The sequence below is a fragment of the Apis laboriosa genome, unplaced genomic scaffold (genome assembly GCF_014066325.1).
Source record: "Apis laboriosa isolate Shangri-la unplaced genomic scaffold, ASM1406632v1 scaffold4_cov146, whole genome shotgun sequence".
Lineage (NCBI taxonomy): Eukaryota > Metazoa > Arthropoda > Insecta > Hymenoptera > Apidae > Apis > Apis laboriosa.
In genome coordinates this window covers 1,624,084-1,648,937 of record NW_025223501.1, presented here as the reverse complement: position 1 = coordinate 1,648,937, position 24,854 = coordinate 1,624,084, and the positions used below count along the sequence as shown (strand labels likewise).

The 24,854-nt window shown below is 25.0% G+C and overlaps 4 protein-coding genes across 10 annotated transcripts; 2 read left to right on the top strand and 2 right to left on the bottom strand.

The window, feature by feature from the left end:
• Positions 1-5,481: 5,481 nt before the first annotated feature.
• LOC122717310 (DNA-binding protein RFX2) lies at positions 5,482-13,734 on the bottom strand. 5 transcript variants are annotated; one of them, XM_043941258.1, is made up of 17 exons: positions 13,316-13,734; positions 10,779-11,089; positions 10,320-10,512; positions 9,986-10,030; positions 9,545-9,650; positions 9,230-9,329; positions 8,949-9,104; positions 8,588-8,719; positions 7,882-8,063; positions 7,345-7,815; positions 7,141-7,262; positions 6,970-7,067; positions 6,755-6,910; positions 6,493-6,695; positions 6,265-6,418; positions 6,130-6,181; positions 5,482-6,052 (listed from the first exon to the last, which is right to left on the bottom strand). In XM_043941258.1, exons 1-17 carry the CDS (start codon positions 13,323-13,325, stop codon positions 6,009-6,011), a joined length of 2,535 nt encoding a protein of 844 aa, XP_043797193.1. In that variant the 5' UTR covers positions 13,326-13,734; the 3' UTR covers positions 5,482-6,008. The 5 variants fall into 5 exon arrangements, with proteins under 5 accessions (XP_043797193.1, XP_043797194.1, XP_043797197.1 ...); XM_043941259.1 differs by having other exon boundaries at positions 10,320-10,500; XM_043941262.1 differs by lacking the exon at positions 13,316-13,734 and adding an exon at positions 11,591-11,724.
• LOC122717313 (sorting nexin-7-like) lies at positions 11,646-18,407 on the top strand. The gene is made up of 8 exons (XM_043941267.1): positions 11,646-11,859; positions 15,251-15,415; positions 15,642-15,806; positions 15,898-16,008; positions 16,180-16,344; positions 16,412-16,607; positions 16,752-17,026; positions 17,132-18,407. The coding sequence occupies exons 1-8, from the start codon at positions 11,800-11,802 to the stop codon at positions 17,489-17,491; spliced, it is 1,497 nt and encodes a 498-aa protein (XP_043797202.1). The 5' UTR covers positions 11,646-11,799; the 3' UTR covers positions 17,492-18,407.
• On the bottom strand, positions 18,372-22,622 carry LOC122717308. Its single transcript, XM_043941256.1, has 10 exons — positions 22,225-22,622; positions 21,725-21,843; positions 21,346-21,591; positions 21,152-21,273; positions 19,647-21,029; positions 19,354-19,563; positions 19,173-19,282; positions 18,896-19,110; positions 18,574-18,830; positions 18,372-18,512 (listed from the first exon to the last, which is right to left on the bottom strand). The coding sequence occupies exons 1-10, from the start codon at positions 22,384-22,386 to the stop codon at positions 18,427-18,429; spliced, it is 2,910 nt and encodes a 969-aa protein (XP_043797191.1). The 5' UTR covers positions 22,387-22,622; the 3' UTR covers positions 18,372-18,426.
• Positions 22,620-24,849, top strand: LOC122717312 (vacuolar protein sorting-associated protein 33B). 3 transcript variants are annotated; one of them, XM_043941265.1, is made up of 7 exons: positions 22,620-22,680; positions 22,766-22,900; positions 22,982-23,205; positions 23,277-23,783; positions 23,862-24,092; positions 24,169-24,494; positions 24,576-24,849. In XM_043941265.1, the coding sequence occupies exons 2-7, from the start codon at positions 22,860-22,862 to the stop codon at positions 24,837-24,839; spliced, it is 1,593 nt and encodes a 530-aa protein (XP_043797200.1). In that variant the 5' UTR covers positions 22,620-22,680; positions 22,766-22,859; the 3' UTR covers positions 24,840-24,849. The 3 variants fall into 3 exon arrangements, with proteins under 3 accessions (XP_043797200.1, XP_043797198.1, XP_043797201.1); XM_043941263.1 differs by having other exon boundaries at positions 22,622-22,900; XM_043941266.1 differs by having other exon boundaries at positions 22,622-22,900; positions 24,169-24,460; positions 24,576-24,740.
• Positions 24,850-24,854: the final 5 nt, after the last annotated feature.

Here is a 24,854-nt window from a genome sequence, read left to right as displayed (position 1 = left end):
TTTTTTTTAATCTGATTTGTTTAGATTTTAATTACTCATTATTGTTATGTATATAATTTCAATAATCTACATTTGATATTAAAAAATATAAATCTAAAAATATAATTATGTATATTATGTATTTTTTAATTTCTCTCCTTTTTTAATTTTATTTAATGTACAAAATATTGAATATTTATATTTAATAGTTACATATATAAAAAAAAGCCATATTTAAATCTTGCATTTAAACAAGATTTATTATTATAAATGCGAATTATTTTCTAATTACTTTTTATATTTATTAACATATATAAAAATTGAAATAATAAATTTTTATAAAAAAATAAATTCTGTTTTTAAAAAAGTTTTTAAAATATTATTTTTTTTCTTATTTTATTCAAAAAAATTTTTAAATTAATTGTAACTTTATAATAAATACAATTAAAAATAAAAAAATAAAATATTACACATTAATAATTATTAAAAAAATATAATATTTAGAAAAATAAAAAATAAATCTATCGATAATTCTCTTTTACCGAATTTAATGATTTAAGATATCTTGTAAAAGACATCATTTTAATTCTTCTTTTTATATGATTCTTCTTTATATATAATCAATATTAGCTTTAGTTTTCGAATTAATCTTAAAAATTTTATAAATCTTAAAACCTTAAAAAACTTATCTAATTAATTTTGTTTTCACATATGTATATATCTACTGTAATACATACATCTGTATTTGATTGCTTTTCATTACATTGTATACATTCTGTATACATTATAAATTATAAACAAAAAATAAAACTCTCAATTTCTAGGCAAATAAATTTTTCTGTTTTAACATAAATTCAATAAAAGATAATTTAATAATTTACCTAAAAAACGATTTAAGAAATTGTTTTTCTGTTTCATCTTCTCATGAATTAGTTTTGGTAAGATAAAAGTATAATTGTTTATGCTGCAATAGAAAAATTTATTCATTTAATTATTTTAAAGATTAATTTTAAAGATTCACCTTTTGTTTATAGTTTATAATTTATAATACAAGATATTTAATATATTTGTAGAACTTCTTTGGAGAACTGATTCTACTATAAAATCAAATATTTTACTATAAACCAAAATAAATACAGAAATTCTTATATAAAAATCAGTTAAGATTTATTTATTAAATTATAATATATTAAATTATAATATATAAATTATAATATATTAAAAAAATTCAAGTTTACCTTAAATGAAGCAAGATAGAATGAAATAAAAATCTTTCTATCTCCAAATATTTTATCTAATGCAAACTCAAATTGTTTATAATTTATAAATAAATATAAATATTAAATTATTATATTAATAGTAAAAATATTAAAAAATTTAAAAAAATATATTTTTTTTAATTTTTAGAATCAATCTTCCAAATATTTTATGAATATACAAATATGTGATATTATTATCAATGAATTCCCAATATTTTATTTAAAATATTCATAGATTCATGAATTAGATAATAAACATAATGTTACAAGTTTTAAACATATATTTATTATTCATTTTTTTGTGATTCACACACTCACACAATTCTTAGAGCTTCTTAAATCTCATGTAATTTATACAAATTATTATCATTTTGAGCTGCATTCAGTAAAAATAATCTTATTTAAGCAATAATGAATGACACTCGACTTGTGCAAATCTGGAGGTATCAAAATATTTTCTTTAAGTTATAAGGAAAACGATATTTTTACTTTTCCTTTTTCAGGACTTTTTCTTAATTTTCTTTTTCTTCATTTGTTCTCAGTGTTCATCTCTTAACAACATACTAAACTCTTTTTTTCTGTCTTACAACTGGAATTATTTAAGGCCGTCTTCTTTCGCAACATAGGAAACTGTGTTAAGTTTGATCTTTCATCATCAATAACAAGACTACAATTGCTTGCACTTTGTGAAATTGATAACTATGTGAAACTTACAAATAGCAATCATACCTAAAAAGTACAAAGTACAAGCAAGTATCGATGAATATAGAACCACATATAAAATATTGAATTAAATATTATTTTTATGCAATAGGATATCTTACGTTTGATTTTGATTTTTAAATATGTTATTTCAAAAATGAATTTAATTAACATATATTTCTATATTCAATCATACTTGCCATCATTGAATGAATTATTGACAAGAAAAGAAACAGAAATTTCTTAGAAAGCCATTCTTACACTTAATACAGATATCATTAGTTTTTACATGTATAAGCTCATTATAGTTATAGAAATATCCTATCTTTTCCTTTTGCACAAATAATATAATGCGCAATCAATGGTTAATTTTCTGTGTGATATTCAATCCCTGTTTTTGACTTAAATCTATAAAGTTTGACTAGTATGCAATACTTTTATATAATAAATAAATATATATATATTTTCGTAAAAACTATTTGCGAATATCGCAATATAATAAATTTAATTAGTATATACCCATTATTATAATCTTCAATAAAGTAAATTTTACTTTAAAACAAATTTTTTATGCAAAAAGAATCATATAAGAAAAAATTTAAAAAGCAATTTTTTGTTTGCTATTTTTACAAAATGTATACATTTTCTTCCATACATTCATTTAATTCATTTTTCTATTTTATTATTTTAAAAAACTTTCTAACCCTTTTTAAAAAGTAAAACATTATAAAAGAAGCCCTAAAGGGGAAGAGCATAAATATTTATTTTGTTCATTTTGGTCGTTTGACCTCGATTCTTTATATAATCAAGGTACAGTAAAAAAATGTTTTCATTCTTGAAATGAAAAGGCACCAAGTTTTGCCAAACATTTAGTTTGTTATATGAGTTTCTTTTTTTCAATCCAATATTGAAAAGTAGTATTATCTTATAATGGATTTAAACATTTATGCAATTACTCATTTTCTACACTTCAAAATACATTCTGACTTGAGATATTTCTTGGAAAATCAGATTTATATATTCTGACATAATAATTTTCGATTTTTGTAAAATTGATGTGATTTTACAATGCCTACTTAAATCTACATTAGTGCTTTGCAATAAAAAATACATTTGTAGCATCAATCCTGTATCTAAACGAACTTACATGCAATTCTCAATTTTGGAAGAAATAATATTTTGATATATTCATCCCAGATATTCATTAGTCATTGTCATAAAAATACAGGCTTAATTTTATTTACATGCGTAATTGCATTTCCAGAAACTTAAAATGATATTGTAATTCAAGTTTACTAGATTGCAAATATCACAAATGAATTTTTTATCTTACATAAATAATTTAGTAGAATTTTCTAATATTCATTATTATAATTATAATAAGCAATACATATCAATTTAGTTGAAATTTTGTACTTGTCTCGAAAGATATGAAACTATGTATATTCGTTCGTGTTAAAGTAATATATATGTAACATGAAATGGAAATATATAAAATATGAAAAATTTAGAAATATAAAAAATTTTTTTGAAAACAAAACATAATAACGATTACAAAAGTTTTAATAAATCTGCAATAGGCAACAATTTATACTCTTTTTGGAAATACATTAAAATGTTTACAGAAATGAACATATCAAATTAAAATTGAATCTTTTGGCATTGTATCTTAAATAATTAGTGTATTTTCATTAATTCAACCGATTTTCATATTTAAAAAATAGTTGTAATATATAATTAAATTTATATATATATCATAAATGGTGAAAAATGGTATTAATAAATACCGTACATAAAAAATATATTATGTATGTCTTCAATTTTTTGTAACAGTTTGCATATTTTGACATATTTTTGACATACTTTTCTAAAATAATATATATATAACAAAAAAATGTAACGTGAAATTTACAAATACACATTTGAAATTTAGTTACTTTTTACTACATAAATAAATGATTTGAGTGTCTACAAATACAAATCATTTATCGATACAAACTTCTTTTACATTTAAATATATTAAAATTATATAATAAATGCGAAATATGTTTGAAGACACTCACAGTGTTTACTATTACAATTTGCATATTTTTTGTCTTTTTCATTAAATTTTAACAACTATGCAATTCTTCGTCACACTGTTTATATATGTACATTAATATAAGAACCATAGTGTATATTCTATCAGTAAATCAAAACGATTACATTATACCATTTATTACATTTTACCATTTTTTTTGTCGCTGTTTTGTACTATTCGTTTAAAAATACTGAAAGAATATATATAGTGTAACACACACAGCGATCTCACAACAAAACTCTTTAGCTCAATGTATAATTAATAAATTACATTAAAAAATATGAATGTTGGAAATTCTTAAAACTTGTATCGATTATATTATAGTGATCTAATTCGCGTTTGCTCCAGTAGGAATAGTTTTTTTTTTTTTTTTTTTTTTTGACAATATCGTCGATAGAGAGAATCTGATAAAATATTATTCAATTATTTGTGCAAAATGGAATTCGTCGATATGAATTACAGGAAAATGATTTTTTCCCCATAAAAATGCTGTCTGCGACTTTTCTTTTGCACAAACTAATGTTTGTTATTTAAGCTTACTCGACTTGATTTTTGTGTAATATGTTAAAAAATAAAAATATTTTAAATGATACGATATTCAAATCATAAACAATTGATAAATTTTTAAATAATAATCATTTTATTATATTTGAATTTTTTAAATTCATGAAGATTTGGAAAGAGAAGAAATTTGAAATAATCGAAAAAAATAGTCGAGTAAGCTTTTAATATTGAATACTATAAGGGCATGATAAATTCATGGTCCCATATACATTTCAAAGATGTTTCGACTAGATAATACATTAATGTACTAACATCGTGCCAGCGATACCTTACAGTTGCATTATATGCATAATTGCGTTGAAATTTATTTTAAGAAATCATTAATTTTTTTCTTTTTTTTTTTATCTATCGTTAGTTTTTGATAAATAGAATCCAAAATCAATTTTAAATTCATGATGGTAAAAATTATGAATAAACATAATTTTATATAACATTAATTTATAACATTAATTTTATAATATAAACATAATCTTGATTTAAATTCCTTAGACATGAAAAAATAAAATTACAATAGAAATCATAAATCCAATGTAAACAAACTTAATTCCAAAATAAAAATTTAATTAGCAATTAATATATCATTTGAGATGAATGCGAAAAGCTAAAAAATTACATTATCTATTCCATTAAATTGATATAGGTAATTTATTTTTTGTCATTTATTCAAAATATTTTTACATTATTCAGTTTTTATTATCAATTGAAAATGAAACTATTCGAAAATTATCAATCAGTATAATGCTCGTTTTTTATATTATTATGTACATAATGAGTGATACTATAGATATATAATTAAAAAAAATAGAATAATAAAGTATTACATTAATGAGTATTATATTAATTGATAATTGGCCAATATTCATATATAATTGAATAATGAAAATCGGATGGCAAAAACTGAACAACGTAAAAAAGACCAAACAATATATTTCATCTATATAATCATTTTATGACTCTTATTAGATATATGATAATAACATGCATTTTTTAGAAGACACATGACTTTTGATACTATTCCAGTTAATTTTCATTTTCTTTAAAGTTAAAATTTTATTTATATATGTATAACTATAATTTTAAAATTAAAAATTAAAATTTTTAGATTCTATTTATCAAAAAAATAATTCTAATCGAGAGATACAAAAATGAATAAAAAAATAATAATCTCCTAAAGTAGATTTCAACTCATGATTGCATTACATATTCTACATGTTATATCACACAAACTTACTTAGATTGTATACATCCTGGGCGTTCGTTATGCAAAAATCTTCTTTGTCAAAGTCATAATACAATAAGATCTCATCTTATATAAAATTATAATTTATAGGACTAGTGTATTAATAGGCCTGCATGCTCTTGTGCTAATGTCATTCTCAGGTGCTAATGGCTTATTTTCAAAACTAAAAGGCGTAGGCACGCAGTTAGCTTAGTTTCATACGTTTTGGTTGATTCGCATTTGATGTATCTAACGGGAAAATTTCAAAATTGTAAACTTTATACAAATAGAAGAAATCTCATTAATAAAAAATAAATATAACTTACCTCCATTAGAAGTGGCACCAAATGCGCTAATTAAAGAGCAATTTTGACTTTTCTAAAAAAAAAAACATTAATTATTAATTTAATAATTATTAAACATATTATATCTATTTTTTTTTTTTTGTTAAAAATACACACGTCTCCCATTACTGCAATTGGAGTTGTTCCTGTGGCAACTGCTACTTGATGCTCAATCAAGTAAAACATATACTCATCATATAATAATCGAATTAAATGAAAAGATCCAAAACTAGCTGCACTTCTTAAAGTAAGATCACGAATAACCATGGAACTATCAAATGAAAAATCAAAAAATGATCAAAATAATAAACAATTAATCATAATTTTCATATTTGGAATAATTACCTATAAAAGGACCATTTGAGCAAAAATTGTCGAGCAGCTTTTGCAAATGTTGGTTTTTCTTCAAACGGTTTAAGAACTTTCGTTACAACACTTTTTAACCAAATTGCCCAATCTTCTAATGAATTTTGTTGTTGTAGCGTTACTTTAAAATCTGCTTCAAGACGTTGTACCATTGCATAATCGCATTGACATACCCAAGAAGCCTACAAATAAACATAAATTTTTCATAAAGAATCATTATTTTAAATTAATAAATATATACCTGTTCTTGCACATTATGAAAATCAACACGATTTAAATCAGCTAGCATTTGATTTATTTGACTAGAATTCTGAAGCACTGCACGTGCAGCTTGAGCAAGATGATTTAATGATGTGTAACGCCTTAGTGTCTGAGCAAACGCAGATACAGCAGTCAACTAAAATAAAATATTTATTAAAATAAATTTATAAGTATAAATAAAAATAAAATATATACCTTTATTTGAGTCATTTCTTCTGGACAATCAGCCATTGCTGATGTTAACCACGATTCTAATCCTTTTGCAAAATTTCGAATAGATTGTGTTAATGAACCTAAAGATTGTATTACAATTAATATTGTAATGACATGATTAATAGACAATGGAATGATCGATGATCAACTCACTTGGTATGGGTCGCAATACATTAGGCATTAATACTTCTACCAAATTTTGATAAAACGTATAATCAACTTTCCTTATGAAATCCTGAACTTCTGAACATTTACACATCTGATATAGCTTAGTCCTAAAAAAGCACAAAATATTAATAAATTTTTAATCATAAACTATTTTTAATTATATTTTTGATGAAATCATAATAATCTTACTTTGATAAATATTTTTCCTCCTCACATTCATCACCATTATTATTGTCTTGACTACGCCAAAATTCTCTCCAAAGACTTTCAACAGTAGCAAATTCAAAATTGAGAACAGCATCTAAAAAAGCTTCGCAATGTTCTCTGTATATGCTACGGAACGTATCAATATCTTCTAACGTACAATCTTCTGGAAGAGATGAACTGTGCCCAACTATTATTTCTGGAAATTCTGGAATGGCACCACTTGCCTCACCAAGATATTGATGATATTGTGGCGGTGAATTATTCGAAGAAATGTTTGTATTTGAATGTGGATTATTTTCATATGTGGTATCTTGTTTTTGATTTACAAATTTGAATCGTTTTGTTTGTGAATTTGTATTTTGTTGTTGACGAGGTGTTCCATCTTCATTTAGCATAACCAAAGGAGAACTGGGTTTAACGCGAATTCCATAATAATGATATTTTGAATTTCCTCTGTAAAAGATAATTATAATAAATGATAATTAAAAATATAAAATAATAAATAATAAAATTCCTTACCTCGTGCCTAATCGTCTGGTTCTTAAGCCCAAAAAAACAGAACGTATTAGTTTTCCAAAACTTGCAGCATTTACTGGATCTAATTTATTTTCAGAACAGTGACGTAAATAATGATTATAAAGAGTGGATCTTGGAAGAGAAACACCATCTGCTGTTTCATAATTTTCAAGCAACCAATGAACCTAATGGATAAAAATTATTATAAAAATTATTAGCTTTAAAATTATATTATTTATAAATATTAGATATAATATTAGATATAATATTAGATTTAAACTAAAAGATAAAATTACATAAAACTACATATAAACTTGTTTCGCTTAGAAAAAGTCTTCGAAAAGAAATGAAATTTGATTAGTTTTAATAAATCAAAAAAAATATGATAGAAAATCATAAAAATAACGCAGATAAAAATCTTAAATAAAATTTGAAAAAAAATGTTAATAAATAAGATTATAACAGCATTTCATATCGATAAATAAAAGAATAGAATTTCAATATTGTTTTGAAAAATTTCTTAACAATGAATAGTATGCATATAAGCACTAGTATATTTATATTATATTATATTTATATTAAAAAATATTTTTTTTGCTTTATTGCAAAATCAAATTTTGAACTATAAAACTTGTATAAAAAAGCACTTTTAAAAAAAGCAGTCTTGATAAATTAGTGTTTAGTTTGCAAATAGTATTTATCAGCTTACTGTTGCTTGAGAAACTCTAGTGGCATGCGTCATATTTGCAGCTGCTGTTGCAGCATCTTCCACGGTGACAGCAGCATTTCCTGAATTACCACTGATCAAATATGCCCCTCCACCCCCGCTAACCACAGTTTCCTATCAAATAACCCAATATACCAATACTTATTAAATCCAGTTTCAAAAAATAATTTTATTAATAAATTTCTATTCTATATAATTTTCTAAAATAATCCATATCTTATATTACTATCTAATTACTATATAAAAAATATCTACAGAATCTGTATTATTTCTAAGCATTTGCACAAATATAATAAAAAAAATTAAGAGCAACAAAAATTATAAACATGCATTGTTATTTTACCGTATTTTCCGTTTGTGGACTAGCACGTGCAGTGGCTGCAGATATTAATGCGTGTGCTGTTGGATCTCCGTCTACGACACTCTGTTGAATAAGATATGTCCCATTACCTTGAGATAACAATTGACCAGTTGTAGAATTTGAACCTTGACCAGTAACCTAAATACAATAAAATATTATTTTCATCATTATGATCACAATTTATAATAATATTACAAAATATATAATAAATTTCATTTTATTGTTTTACTTATTAATTGAATATAAGATTTTTTATAAATTACCTGAGCATATGTTACTGGAGTAGTTGCTGGTGTATAATATTGACTGGAAGCAGGAGTGTACATTGCTCCTGCTTCTCCAACTGCATATACAGGATATGTCCTATAAATCATAAATTATATAAAATTTAATGGAACAACTGAAATGTAACATTGATATATTGATATGTTAATATGTACATTGATATGTATTTGCCAAAAAAGATGAAACAATGTTTATATTCTCTCACATAAAATGTGAGATAATATAAATTGAGAATAAGAATGAGAATATAAACACTTTAATCTTGTGAAGGATTACAAATAAATAGTACTTACATTTGGCCATTTGTTGGTATATATGTGGAACCATCCCCCTCAACATATTGAACATAAGTAGGATGAGAAACTGACTCAGACCCCACAGCTTCTGGTTCACCAGACACTGAAACAAATACAATGTATTTAAATTTGTTTATATAATTAACATGTTTCACATAAATTAAGTTTTTCAAAATACACAATACTTAAAAGTTATAGAATTATACCTTTCCAATTGCTAAAAAATATAAAATGTATCTAAACATACACTTGCATTCTTAAAATAAAATTTGATATCCAAATTTAATATTTGTTTTTTATTATTATATTTATACAAATAAAAAAATATTAAAACATGCAAGATTAATAAGCACATAATAAATAATATGTAGCTATTTTACAAATAAATAGTATATTAATAACTAAAAATAATGCATGCTGATTATATTCTGCCCTCACCTACTGCCGTTGTGAGGGATGCGTAGGATGGTGAGTCACTGGTGCCTAGTGTAGTCAGAGTAGAAGAACAGAGGTGCATGTTTTTCAGCAGCATGGAAAGGGCCAAATCTCTACTCAAACACTATAATTTTTTTTCAAACTGATCCTGATACTCACCCCTAACATACTCAACTTATAAGGACTGTCCCAATTTATTTTAATTTTCACATATCAATACTAATTTTTAAGACCAATCTTTCAGATTTGAATATTTTGTAAAATATAATTGGCACTTCAAAACTAACAGCTGAATGAAATAAAAATATATTGAAATTATTTTTTACTTAAAACGTACCTGTTACTGTAATAAAATGTGGAGATCCACTGACAATGGTACCAGCAGACGTAGATGCAGCATCAGAATCAACAAGGGTATGCTGACCAGAATGGGTAGTATTCACTACTACTTGTGCTGTAACATGTGCTGGAGTACCTGTTGAACCGTTGGAAGAATCTGCAGCTGCTTCAAGTGGATCCTGAACCAATAACTAAATTATTATTTATAGTATGCATGTTCTCATGATCAACAATAAATTTCTGTATATAGCAAAAATATTTAGAAATCATTTTCTTATCTCAATTTGCTTATATCATTTTTTGCTTATATCAATCTCAAATTACTTATAATGTTTAATATATTTTAATAAAAATTATATAAAAATTATGTAAAAATTATGTAAAATAATTATTAAATATTTTAAAAAGAAATCTTATTATAAAAAAAAATTTATGAATACTATGTAATTTAACAAACCTGTATAGGTTGCAAATTATTTGGGCTAGAAGGATCAGAACTAGTAACAACAGTGATAAGTTGCTGTCCCCTCGTAGATTGACTTTGTGCTGCATTACCACTGCCACTGGAGCTAGAAGTAGTCACGACAACAACGCTTGGCTTAGGTTCTACCCCCACTGTTGTAGAGTTACCCCCACTGTTATTAGTTCTGGTGGATGCTGCAAGGGCATACTGAGCTCCTGTCGTAGTCATGGCAATCACTCCTTCACCTCTTTCTACTCCCACTGTATCACTACCACTATTAGCTCCCCGTTTGTGAAAGGAAGTATCTATAACCAAATATATATATAGATACTAATAATGTATTCTAACAAATTCAACATAAGAAAAATTACTATATTCTATTTATAAAATATAATTATTAAAAAATATAATTAATTGATAAATTAATAAAATTTAATAAAACAATATTTTTATTAAATCCATAGATTTCAAGTGGTCTCCAAGACTATTTTCTAATAAGTTTTTTTAAGTTTTCAATAAAAATAAATATTTATAATTGAAAACAAATTTTATGTATATTTTTTATATAAATATATAATATAATATGATACAATGTGCAAGGATATATTGATTATTTTTTATATTGTAACAAATATAACAATCACTTAAATATTGAGAAAATAATACTACAATGGAGTTAATCATTTTTATTACGATAAATTTAAAAATACATATTGTGTATCAAAAATTTAATAAATAAAAAAGTCGAATATGATTGAATGATGATCGACTATTAGTCGTAGGAATAGATTAACAAACATCCTAACCTACATAAAGACAGATTGACTACGTAATTTCTCACAGGTGTGCAGCATTCAATAATTTACAGATCAAAGAGAAGCCTCAGAAAGCTTCCAATACGTATTAAACAAATTGTATTGATACATTTTGTACCTATCGGATAGCAGATACTAAATAATGTTCTAAAAGAAAAAAACGAAAAGAAAAGGGTTGGTGGCTAAAATGCAGCATACGCATGGCTAGATATAGAATTTTTGTCAAGAGGGTAAAAAGTATCAATAGGAAAACTCGAATCGTAAGTGTAATTAGAGAATATTAAATTTTTGCTTTACCTAATACTAATAAATTTTATAAGTTATATATCCGTGAAAAAATTTATATTATAAAAAATAATATAAAAAATATTCTTATAAAAAATTATATTTTATTAAAAAAATATATTAATTTTTTGTTTGTAAATATAATTTTAATATAATTTCAATATATATTGTATAATTTCAATATAAAATTCAATATAATATTTTATTTTATAGATAATAATTAATTCAAGAAATAAATATATTACAGATGTATTTAATATATCTAATATTATTCTAAAAAATGATTAGAAAGCAAATTATACATATATGCATCTGGCCTCTGTTATGCATGACTGATGCTGAAAGTATTATATACTTTATGTATTAATTACATTACATATTCTTTATATAAAAAAAAACTAAAAAAATACATATTCTTTCACATTTTTTATAAATTCAAAATATAATATATTCACAATGTACAATATATAAAAATATTATAAATATAAATATAAATTATTATATTATATAAATATAAATATAAATATAAATATATTTATAAAAATATTCACAAATTAAAAAATTATTGTAATATTTGAAACTTAAAATTTGTTTTAATATCATAAAAATTATATAAAAAATAAAAATAATCTTGTATAATTGTAATAATAATTATAATAATCTTTAAAATTATATTTTACAGCTATGATTTTTTTATATCTCAAGAAATACATTGAATTGAACACATAGAATTGATAAACCTATTTTAATTAAATGTTATGCAGATGTATATTTTAAATATATATCTTCTAAATAGAATGTACAAAAGATTATTAAAGATCAATGTGAAAGGAGAAAATAAAGCAAAAAATTTGTAATGATTTCCTATAAAAAAAATTAATTAATCTTATAAAAAAATATTCAAGTATATATTGTTTTAGAAAATATAACATTTTTGATTAAATATGTTAATTATAACAAAATCAAAGTATTAATTTAATAAAAATCTCTTTTTATATAAATATCTAAATATATAAATAAAAAAAAAAAAATATATATAATATAGATATCTTAATTCAGTTATTTTGGTTAATATTCAATAAATAATATTCAATAAATCTTCATATAAAAGAAAATTAAATATTAATATATAAATGTTTATAATGTAAAAATATCAAGAAATTTAATTACAAAAACTTGAAATAATATTTGGAATTATTTGAATAGTTTAATATAGCATTTATCAATAATCAGTTATATCAATTGTCATTATATAAATATATATTAAGAATATAAAATTAATATAATAAATCTGATACGATATTAAGATATCGAATATTGGAACATATTGTATTTTGTCCCAAAATTTTATAAAATCACAAAAATACACGCACGAACAATCGTAATTAGAATGATAAGAAAGCGCGGTTCGTACATTTCTTTTTTACTCACCTGTCTTCATGAATGGCGTGTACTTTCAATACGACGCCCGGACGCACTTGCGCGACCGAACGTGTCCCCCTACGTATTTCAATCGAGCTTTTGCCGTTCAAGGAACCGCCGAGCTTGTCACCCAGGAAACCATGCGACAGCCAAGGCACCGTAGAAGTGGAAAAGCGGAGCAGCACACTCCGACGAACCTGTATATTTTGTTGTCGACGGCTAGTCGGAGTGTTGGTTGTCTGCTGCTGCGGTCGCCTTGACTACGGCATCACTGCCCGCGTCACAATCAGTACCGTACCTAATTTTTATTTACTAGGGTGCGATAATTACGGTAGAAAATGAACAAACTAAGTACTTATATCATTATAATCTTCGAAAATATTTCTTTTTTATTTTTCTAAATTTATCAATTTTATTATTTGATGAAAAGTGATTAATATATATTAATAATTAGCAACATTATAGTACATATAAAAATTTATTTTCAAATAAGTAAAATAATGTTCATTCTTAAAAATATATAATTTTTTAATTAATTCAAATTTTTTATTAAAGTTTCAATTAATTGAATTTTATAAATGACGAACTGAATTAACATTTTGTACAGATTTTTTATAAAAAATATTCATTATAAAAATATATAAAATTTAATATTTCAAATTAATAAATAATTATATTATGTAATATTAATTTAAATTTTTAAAAGTTGCTTATAGCGAAATATTAATGATAATCAAGTTATATTTATTAAAATATATTCATATAGCTTAATTTTGAAGCGGGTTCATAAAATTAATGATACGTTTGTGAATAAGTCACGCGTGCCTTTTTTCATACTAATATATAAATATAAGATTAAATCATTAAAATCTATAATATTTGTTGAGATAAAATTTAATTGTAAGTTTTTTTTTAGAAAATCTCTTGTTCAGAAACAACAAATGTTATTCGTGAACAGAAGTTTATTATATATTGTATATAATAGTTGTATGCGTGCGCAAACGAATATGTTAATATACAGATTATTAGTATGATACTGACCAATTGCATTATAACATTTGCTTTGTTTTGATGAATCATTTAAACTAGTTGATTTTTAGCTGACTAAATATGCAATATATTAGAGTTTTTCTAATTCTTTAATAATATATCTTTAATTTGTTTAAATCAATGAATACCGCGCTTTTATGCGGCGCGTTGTTTAAAATTATCGAAAATTATAAATTATTGATTATCTTGAAATTTAACTATTAATATTTTTTTAATTGAAATAACTATTATTGTAAAAAATAAATAACGTATATGTTTTTTTAATTAATTAAATATATAATACTTAATGATTAAAATTATAGAATTAAAAAATTTTTAAATAATTAATAATATGCATTAACGATTTAAATAATACATAAAACTTACTCGATAACAAATTTTGTGATCGGTAATAAATAATTGGTAATGAGGATTCTTCCGCCATCATAATGGAATATCTCTTGGAAAAAATGGAACTGTATTCATCCTCTTCTTGCCACTCCATACTTTCGCGAAGTCCACGCGAAAGTTTCTAAGTTTTAATCGCGGGAAAAACTTTCGATTGTATCCCGAGATACGGTTTCCACGGGTGCAAATTATTTGCTCTTTATTCCAGAATATCGTAAACTTTTTTCAACTACGCTTTATAACAACCAAAGATCGAATTATAGTTCTTCAATTGCAGAGAACAATATACAACTTTTTTTAAAAAGTTTAATAAAAAAGGCGGGTAAATTATAATACTCGCGAATTGTAATTTAATTTAATGATTAGTTTAATCTATATAAATTATTTATATTTAAAAGTTTTAAAAATTTTTAAATATGATCAATGTGCGTATCGTATTCATGTTTTATCTAATGCTGCGCATGTGACGCAGTGCTGGTACAGTTCTTTATACTTGACAATTTAAAGATGATGACTTCTTCAGAAATTGAAGTGGAGAATTTAAGTGAGAAAAATGCAGAAGAATCTGCAATTTTAGAAGTAAGCACAATAGCAGTCGGCAGTGTTATTAAACAGGAGAATCGTGATGTCGATTTTCTTTCAAATTGTAGTACCTCCATCGAAGGTTCCGTGGTAAGAATATAACCTGTAATTTTTGACAGTTGCTATATGTATAACTATATTACAGAAATAAAAATCACGAATTTCGCATAAAATTTGCATTATTAATTAATTATTTTAATTTTTTATATATTATATAATATTTTTATATATTATATAAATTATTTAAATTAATTAAATTATATAAAAAATTAATAAATTTAATATTATTTCATTTACTTTACAATTTAATTTTTAGATAGCTTCTCCTTCCATTGACAGTTTCTCTACTTTGCCAGAGCAAGAAATATCAGATTTTCAGATAGATTCTAAAGATTCTAGAGATTTACAAGTAAAAGTAGATAATCCTCAAAAGCATCTTGAAACTCTTGAAACTTATATTACTTTTCGTATAACAACAAAAGTAAGTTCCATTTTAAATATTTATATATATATATATATATATATATATATATATATATATCAATAATAGTAAAATTTCTATAATGTTTCAGTCCACAAGACAAGAATTTGAGGAAGGAGAATATATTGTTAGGAGACGTTATAATGATTTTATTTGGTTAAGACAAAAATTAGTAGATTCATATCCTACACATATTATACCAGTAAGACATTATATATTTTAAAAGCATATTAATCCTATACTTTTTTGTTTATTCTTAGAATAGTTTTTATGAATTTATTTTATTATATTATCTTATTTTATTATATAATTTATGAAAATTTATTGCACATTATTATTATTATTATTATTATTATTATTATTATTATTACAGCCAATGCCTGGAAAACACACATTACTTGCTCAGTTAGATCGTTATTCCAAAGAATTTATTATAGCACGCATGAAATTATTACATATGTTTCTTAACAGAGTTATAAATCATCCAATTCTTAGCTATGACAAAAATTTATACATCTTTTTGACTACTAAACCTGCAGTAAGAATATTTTTTGTAATTTCTTTATTTAGTATATTTTTGGATATTATACTTACATCTTTCTTAGGAGTTTCTCATACATCGTAAAAATCGTGGAAATGTTCTTATTAAAATGACTGATTCTTTGCAAAATATAGCAAGTACATATACTATGAAACAACGCCATTTTGAATTTGAGCAAATTCGAGATTATTGTATAGCTCTTAATGAAAAATTAGCAACTATAGATAAGATAAATCATCGTATACATAAGGAAAGGCAAGGTATTATGAATCATAATATAATCATAAATATCATTATTTTTTTAGTATAAATTCTATTAAATATTATATATATATATATATATAATATAATAATATAATAATATTAATAATATATATATAATAATAATATATATATATGTCTAGATTATTTGTTAGAATTACACCAATTACATCCAATTTTTACTTTATGGGCAACTTCTGAGCCAGAATTAGCTCCTTTTCTAATGGCAATTGCTAAAGCAATAGAATGCAATGCAATGGCTCATCAAAAACTTTTAGAAAGCACTCCGAATGAAGAACGAGAATATATTTCATATGTAGATGCAGTTAAAAGTGCTTTATCCCGACGTGATTCAATGCAAATTGAATATGAAATAACTGTTGAAGAATTAGCAAAAAAGAGATTAGAAAAAGATCAGGTGCGTTTTTTAAATTTTCTTTTTAAATTTTGATAACATTAATAAACTGTAATACTTTTTTATATAATATATAACTTTTTTATATAATACTCATTATTTAAATAGTTAATGGATTCTACGAGTGGTAATACTTCAACACAAAATTGGGGTGGATCACTTTGGAAAGCAGAATCTCGTGATGAAAAATTAGAAAGACTCGGTCAGACCATTCCACGACTAGCAAAGCAAGCTGAATTATTACAAGATCGTGTGGAGTGTGCAAACGAAAATCTCCGAAGTGATTTACAAAGGTGGAATGTAGAAAAGCAAATGGATTTAAAAAATATGTTAATTTCAATGGCAGATCGACAAATTCGACATTATCAACAGTGTATGAATGCATGGGAAGAAATTCTTACTGGTTTAAAGCTAGATGGCATAGGATCTGAAGTTAGCATAGGACCACCTATTAAAATTCCTGTTTGAATGATACAATCTTTCGTTTTTTGAATATAAATATAATAATTATCTTATGCATTTACAAAGATAAAAAATTTAGTCATCATTTGTGCAATAACATATTTTATTGCATTTAAGAAACTGATCTTTTCAGTTTCATTATTGCTGCTTCACAATAAATTAATAACTTTCTTTTAAATCTTAAATGTTTTTTGTAAAATATGTGATTAATACTTACACAATTATAGTGCAATAAATAGTTGCACATGTTGCAAATTCATATTATATTTCAATATATATTTCAATTTTTTAGATATAAAAAATGTTATGATGAAATGACTTTATGATATAATGCGGTTGCGTAAACACAAAAACGTAAATAAACTTATTTAATTCTATGATATAATAGGATAATTTTCAACATAGAAAATCAATTATGAAGTATCTTAAGATATATTTTTCTTTCATTAATTAATTTTGGGACCAAATATTAAATAATTTATCACTATTTGTTCTTTTTCTTAATTTGAAACCACAATACATTCATTGACAATCAGTTCTTAATTACCTATATCTGGTAATTACCAAAGTTTATCTATAATATATAGATAGTCAATATATAGCATTAGAATACAATTTACATAACAATCGCTTATAACATTCGTTGTATCATTACCCTTAATACGTCGTTAAGTTTTGGACAATTCATTATAGCGGCACTTAATAATAAACTTATTTAGATAGTCTCGTTAAAAAAGCACAGTAAGAATCTATACAACGTGTTACATCTGCTATATTTGTTATTTATGTTTGGAAATAATTTTTTGAAATAGTTATCATAAATCTATGGAGTACGTTTCCAATACATTCATTACATTGTACACGCTATCTTACCGATGATGAAATTCTTAAATTTATAACAATAAATATTGTTTGCAATTTATCATCTAGTCGATAATTATCTATTCGATTGAAGAATAGTTTGGCATTGGTGTTATGTAAAATTCCACCAAATTATCCAAATCATGAAGTCTAGTTATAGATTCGCCTAAAAAATATATTATATATTTTTTTTTCAAAATAATGCTTTGTTTAATTTAAACATTCACCTGTCAAAGTCATTTCGTTATGTAAAAATCGAACTGTGTGCGCGTATGGTTGTTGTATCTTTTCTCTTAATTTTGGTGCTAAACGTCTGGTCGGGTTCCATAATGGACTTCGAAAATTTGGAACATTCATACAATTTGGCTTCCATGATTCAGGTTTTACTTCTTCTAATGGTAATATATCAGTTATTCTGTATTGGCTTGTATCGATGTTCCATGTAAATTTGCATCCCACTTCGTACTGTTTTCTCTCTTGAGAGCTGTATTTCACCAAAATAAGTATTTGAAGTGCAACAAAAATTCCTGAACATAAACTAGTACGAACCATTGAGTTTGATTACTAATTTCACTAGCTTGTATCTTCATAATTAATAGACAGATAATATCACCACTTAACGCGCACACATCTATAATTTCTATATCATAATCACTGCAATGCCAATATCTCTTTTTAAATCTCATACAAATCCAGTCAGCAATATGATGAGAAAACGTTTCAATATCGAAACTTAATTGATTTATTGAAACACATGGTACTATCTGAAAACGTAATAAATTTGATCTATTGATGAATAAAACTATCTAAATTTTAAATGCAATACCAATTTTTCTGCTTTGCTATTGCTGATCATTTGCATTTGGACATAGCCAGATCCATGAACATGCATAGGAAGTACACATTGATAACTTACATATCCTCCTGTTTCCTCATCTGTAAAAAATATATATATATTTATGTTTATTTTTTATTTCAATTATTAAAAAATAATTAAAATAATTTACCTTCAACATCCGTAATAACTGATATCATTTCATCATCAAGTTCTATATAGCTTCTTTTGAAATGTGCTGTGCATTTTATGCTAGGAAATTGTAAATTTATTTTTGGAACTAATGGAGAAGAATTTATAGAATGTTTACTAGAACGATCCCTATTTATGCCTCCATTAGATAGTTGATTCTGATTTAATGGACGTAGTACATTTTTTTCAGCTGATAAATTAAAATAATATTAGGGATTTTATTTAGAAATGAAAATTTTTTTAATATAAACTTATTATATAAAATTATTTTACCTGAATCTATAATTAATTCATTTGATATATTATTTTCCTGATTAACATTGATATCATCTGTTTCACTTTGATCAGAATCTACCCAATGTTTTCTACCATTAGGCAATACAGATGACATTGTAGGAGAGGATGATATTTGATAAATAGAACAACCACGATGTTTGAATTGATCCCGTATATGTTTGAAAGGAACTATGTTTTCAGCATCCTCAGTTTCATCACAAAATTCATATTTTTTATCAGCAAGTCTTCGTTTTCGAAATGAACTAAGTTTCTCACAAGTTTCTTGTGCTTCATCCGTGAATTCATATGCTTTTTCAGCTTCAAGAATGAGCTTGTGTGTAGCTCTTGTTCTAGACTGTGCCGAATTCACAATTGGAGGAGGAGAATGTAAGTTAGATCTTTTGCGTGGACTTGGATAACGGAAGGATCGCGATATGGGAGGTGACATTAGTCGCGAAGAACATGAAGAAGATGGACTCATAGAAACCGAATGAAGAGGAGAGTTAACGGAAACGATATTATTGTCCTTTGAAGCACCAGGTTGAGGGGAACTAGATCGTTGACTACGTGTGCTTTTATGACTAGATTCTGAATTCCGAGTTTTCAAAATATCTGAGGGCGGCGTAAGAATTGGCGAAGACCATATCATAGTTTTGAGATCAGAAGGAAGTCTTTGCGGTGTAGATCGTGGGGAACACGAAGGATGTTTTACTAGTGTAATTAAATCACTACCGATATTGAGCTCCTGAGACATATCCTCGCAGAAATCCTGTAAGATTTTATCTCTGACCGAGATTGCTTGCTGTTCGATTCGTGAGATTGGACTATCATTTCGACATTTACACTCGCTGCTGTCAGAGCACCCGCACGACTTAACACCTACGGCATCAGCAGACTTATTTATATCACAGACACAGTCGCTTTGATTGCTGCTTGAGGTATTTAACGAATCACGGCCTAACTTATCTAATTTAATTGATTCTTCTAAAAAGTCATGTTCTATATTTGATTCGCATCGCGGCGATTGATCAACTGCAGCACATTCAGATGTGCTTATTTTCTCGTCGGAAATCTCGTAACGTTCCACAGTTTTAGTGTAATCCAATTCCTCGACATCACTCATGTCTAACGGCATTGTATCAGAAATTACAGTATCCTGTTTATCGTTAGACTTCTGGTTTTTCGATTTTGGAATGTCCAAGTCCACCCTGAGCACATGTAAAAAGTTGCCTGTGTTAACTACCACATGATTCCAATAATTCAAACAGACAGTAGCACGGAACCTAGGATATGGAGAAATTACTTCATAGGTGGTATGGACAGTGAGTCCATGTTGAAGACAGTTACACCGTACACAACCATCCCAGTTTGCTGCTAACTCTGTAATAATTTATAAAAAATATTTTTTAATTTATTGTAACTTATAATTTACTGTAATTAATATTATTAATTTACTGTATATAATTAATTTACTGTATATTAATATTATATATTAATATTACCTTCACCTTCTTCTTCATAAGATGCCACTACTTTTAAACAGTCTTTACAATTTTCAAGAGATGGTACTGTAGTTATTGTTAAGTATGCTCTATCTGTTGGTTGAAGATGTAGCCAATTTGTACTGAAAATTTATACTCATTAATTTCTTTGTAAATATGAAAAATTTAAACAAGATAATTGAATGAAATTTTACCAAAGACCATGTATTACTAGTTTATTTCTTTCCATTGGCCATTGAGATATTACAATACTGAGTTCTCTATAGATAGTGTAATTACCAAAAAGCGTAACCTCTGCAACTTTACGTGCAACATGATTTGGAGTAAAAGCCCACCAATGTAACAAGTATTTATATAAAGAAGTAGTGCCACTCACATCCATAGTATATGTGTATGTAAGTAAAAACTGACCGCATTGTGTCAATCCCATTACAATATGTCTTTAATAATAATAATTATTTTTATTACAAAATTGATAATGAAAGAATATTTTCTCATTTTATTACATTTTCTAATGATATATAATTATTATACATCATTATTATTAATTATAATTATATATAAATAACATACCCTGCTTCTAATGCTGATTTTGGGATTACATGTAACAGTGGTAAATGTCTCCATGAAGGTACAGTAGCAAACAGTCTTTCTTCTGAGGCATAGTTGTGTGCTGATAAACAACCTCTGATCTATAAAAATTAATCTCTTTTTACAATATTCTCATTGTTTTTTTTCAATTTTTAATCATTTTACTTCTATCTTTTATTTTTTGTTTTTTGTATGTATCATACTTTGTTAATTAATTCATTAATTAATAATTATAATAGGAAAAAAGTAAAGGAGATAAAAAATTATGATCAAGAACAAAAGAATATTTTTTCTTGTAACCATTTAGTATTAAACATAATATTTCATTTGACAATGAATATACAATACTGAAGAATAAATGAAATCTTTTCTTCAATTTTATTATAATTCTTTCGTTTTAAAAAATTATTTAAGTTTTGTGATTATTGGACTCTTGTCAATTTCATTAATATACGTATATGTTAAAGGTTAAGCAACCTTACCTCTCTTAAAAATAGCTTCTGTAAAAAATGTTTTTTACTGCGACGATGAGATAAACATGGTTTTTGGCCCACTATAACATATTCTGATTTTTCAGAGGTAATATCAGAGAACCATTCATTACAACAATCTGAGGTAGTATCGGAAGACGATGCATCCGCCATTTTTAAATAACCCTACTGAATATATATACGTGAATAGCATTGGAAAATATAATTCACTTCGCTTTACGAAACTTTGTCACATGGATGCACTAATCGAATTGTTTGTTACGTTCTTTTTAAAAAAAGTATTTAGCAACGTAAAGATTAATTTGTCAAGAAATTTGATTTAAGAAATTGTGATTCAAAAAATTTTAATAGATGAACAAAATATAAAAATTGTACATATGGGTTTTAATTTTCATTGCCTTTTTACCATTGAATAAAAATATATGGCATCTTTATAAATTATAAAGGGTAAACAACTTTGCTACTATATTATTAATTTATCGAAATTTATCGCATATATTTAAAAAAATATGGACATTACATTGGATGATAGATTAAATGTATTACAACAAATAAGTCAACGAAAACTCGTTGAAATCTTGGATGCAATTCCTGGAAGCAAAGACTTAGTGATAGAACAAAAGCTTATGAAAATTTTGGACAGTTTTGTAGGCGTTTCTGTGCTTAAGTAATTGTTTTTTTTTTTTGTATGTACTTTAAGCAAATTATTTTTCAAAAAAAACATTGAATGACATTATTTTTTATATAGACGTTATGGTGTTGAAAAAATTTATAAAATGGAGCAAGGATTAAAACTTTCAAATACACAGCATATATTTTTGATTTCAAGTGATTTGATTGCTTGCAAGAGAGTATTAGATCAAATACAATCAGAGATTCCTCTAAATATTACATCTCATGTACAGCCATATCATCACATTTTAGTTACTCCATTTGTGCCTACTATTCTTAATTCAATAATTGAAGAAGAGGGTGATTATTTTATTATATAATTAAATATTGATACTTCTTAAAGTTCTATTATAATAAAAATGTTTATTTAGGATTATCTGGATTAGTTACATTACAAACACTGTCTTGGGAATTCATAAGATTAGATGGAAATATCTTATCTTTAGAAAACTGTATGTTTATTGATCTTTATTATCACAAAGATACTACATTGTTACCAGCATTAGGACGTAGCTTATGGTCATTACAACTTATACTTGGTTCACCTAAATTAACAGTTTCCATTGGAAAATATAGTCAGCAGATGCTTAAAATTATGGAATCTATGAGACAATGTTTAGGTTCTTCTAATATAGAAAACGAAATAGGAGCTTTGATTATAATGGACAGAAATTATGATTTGATTACACCTCTTTTAACACCTGTAACTTATGCGGGATTATTACATGAAGTAGTAGAAATAAATGTTGGTACTGGTATTTTGGGCAAGTCTCAAACTAAACTAGATCCTGATAAAGATCAAATTTATGGAGAAGTAAGAGATACTCCATGCAGCGAAGTTTTTCCAATTTTACATGGAAAGGCTAAGTCATTAAAATGTATATTTGTATATTTGTATATGTTTTTTTTAATATTTCTATCTTAATAATTAATAATATTTTAATGATTTATATTAGTGGAACAAAATGCCATACAAACGATGAAATTATCTGAAATGGAACGATATATAGCGACAAAATTACAGAAAACTAGAGATCTAACGCGACAACTTGCTTTTCACATTTCTGCTTGTCAATTAATAGCAGATACATTAAGTTCTGACTTTCAAACTCTACAAAAAATAGAGAAATGTATACTTGAATGCAAAGAGAGGAAAGAGTGTTTGAATCATATTGAAAGATATATAAGTATATATAAGTATATATAATGTATAATTTCTTTTATTAAATAATGACGTTATTTTTATAATAATTAATTTTTCAGATAATCATCCATTAAGAACTTTACGTTTATTATGCTTATTGTCAATTGCAAGTGATGGAATTACACAAAATGAGTTGCACTGTGTACAAAAACTTCATCTTCATGCTCATGGTTATAAGCATATACCTTTATTTTATAAATTACAAAATATAGGTTTATTAAAATGTAGATCAGAAAATATTTTACATAAATTACCAAATTGGAGCAGTGAATGGAATAATAATGCACAAAAATTAAAATTATTACCCAGCTATTTCAAACAAACAGAACAAAAAGGTCGTTCGTGTCCAAGTTATGTATTTAATAATGTTTACATACCATTAATTGTTAGTAATATTATTTACTAATTTAATCTATTTATTATAATGTTTAATATCAAATGAAAATGAAAATTTTACATTCTATAGGCTCAAATATTAAATATTGTGATAAATCAAGAAAAAGATTTCAAAAGTCTTGAAGAATTAACAAATTTATCCAATTGCATCATAAATGGTCAACGTGGTTCATTATTACCAAAAATGATAGTGATATGCATTATTGGAGGTATTACTTATGCTGAAATAACTGCTTGTAGATTTATAGAAAGATCTACTGGAATTCGACTTGTACTGACATCGGATAATATAATAACAGGTAATAAAGTATTTGAAAAAATACAAGAAATATGAACACTTCAAGATGGT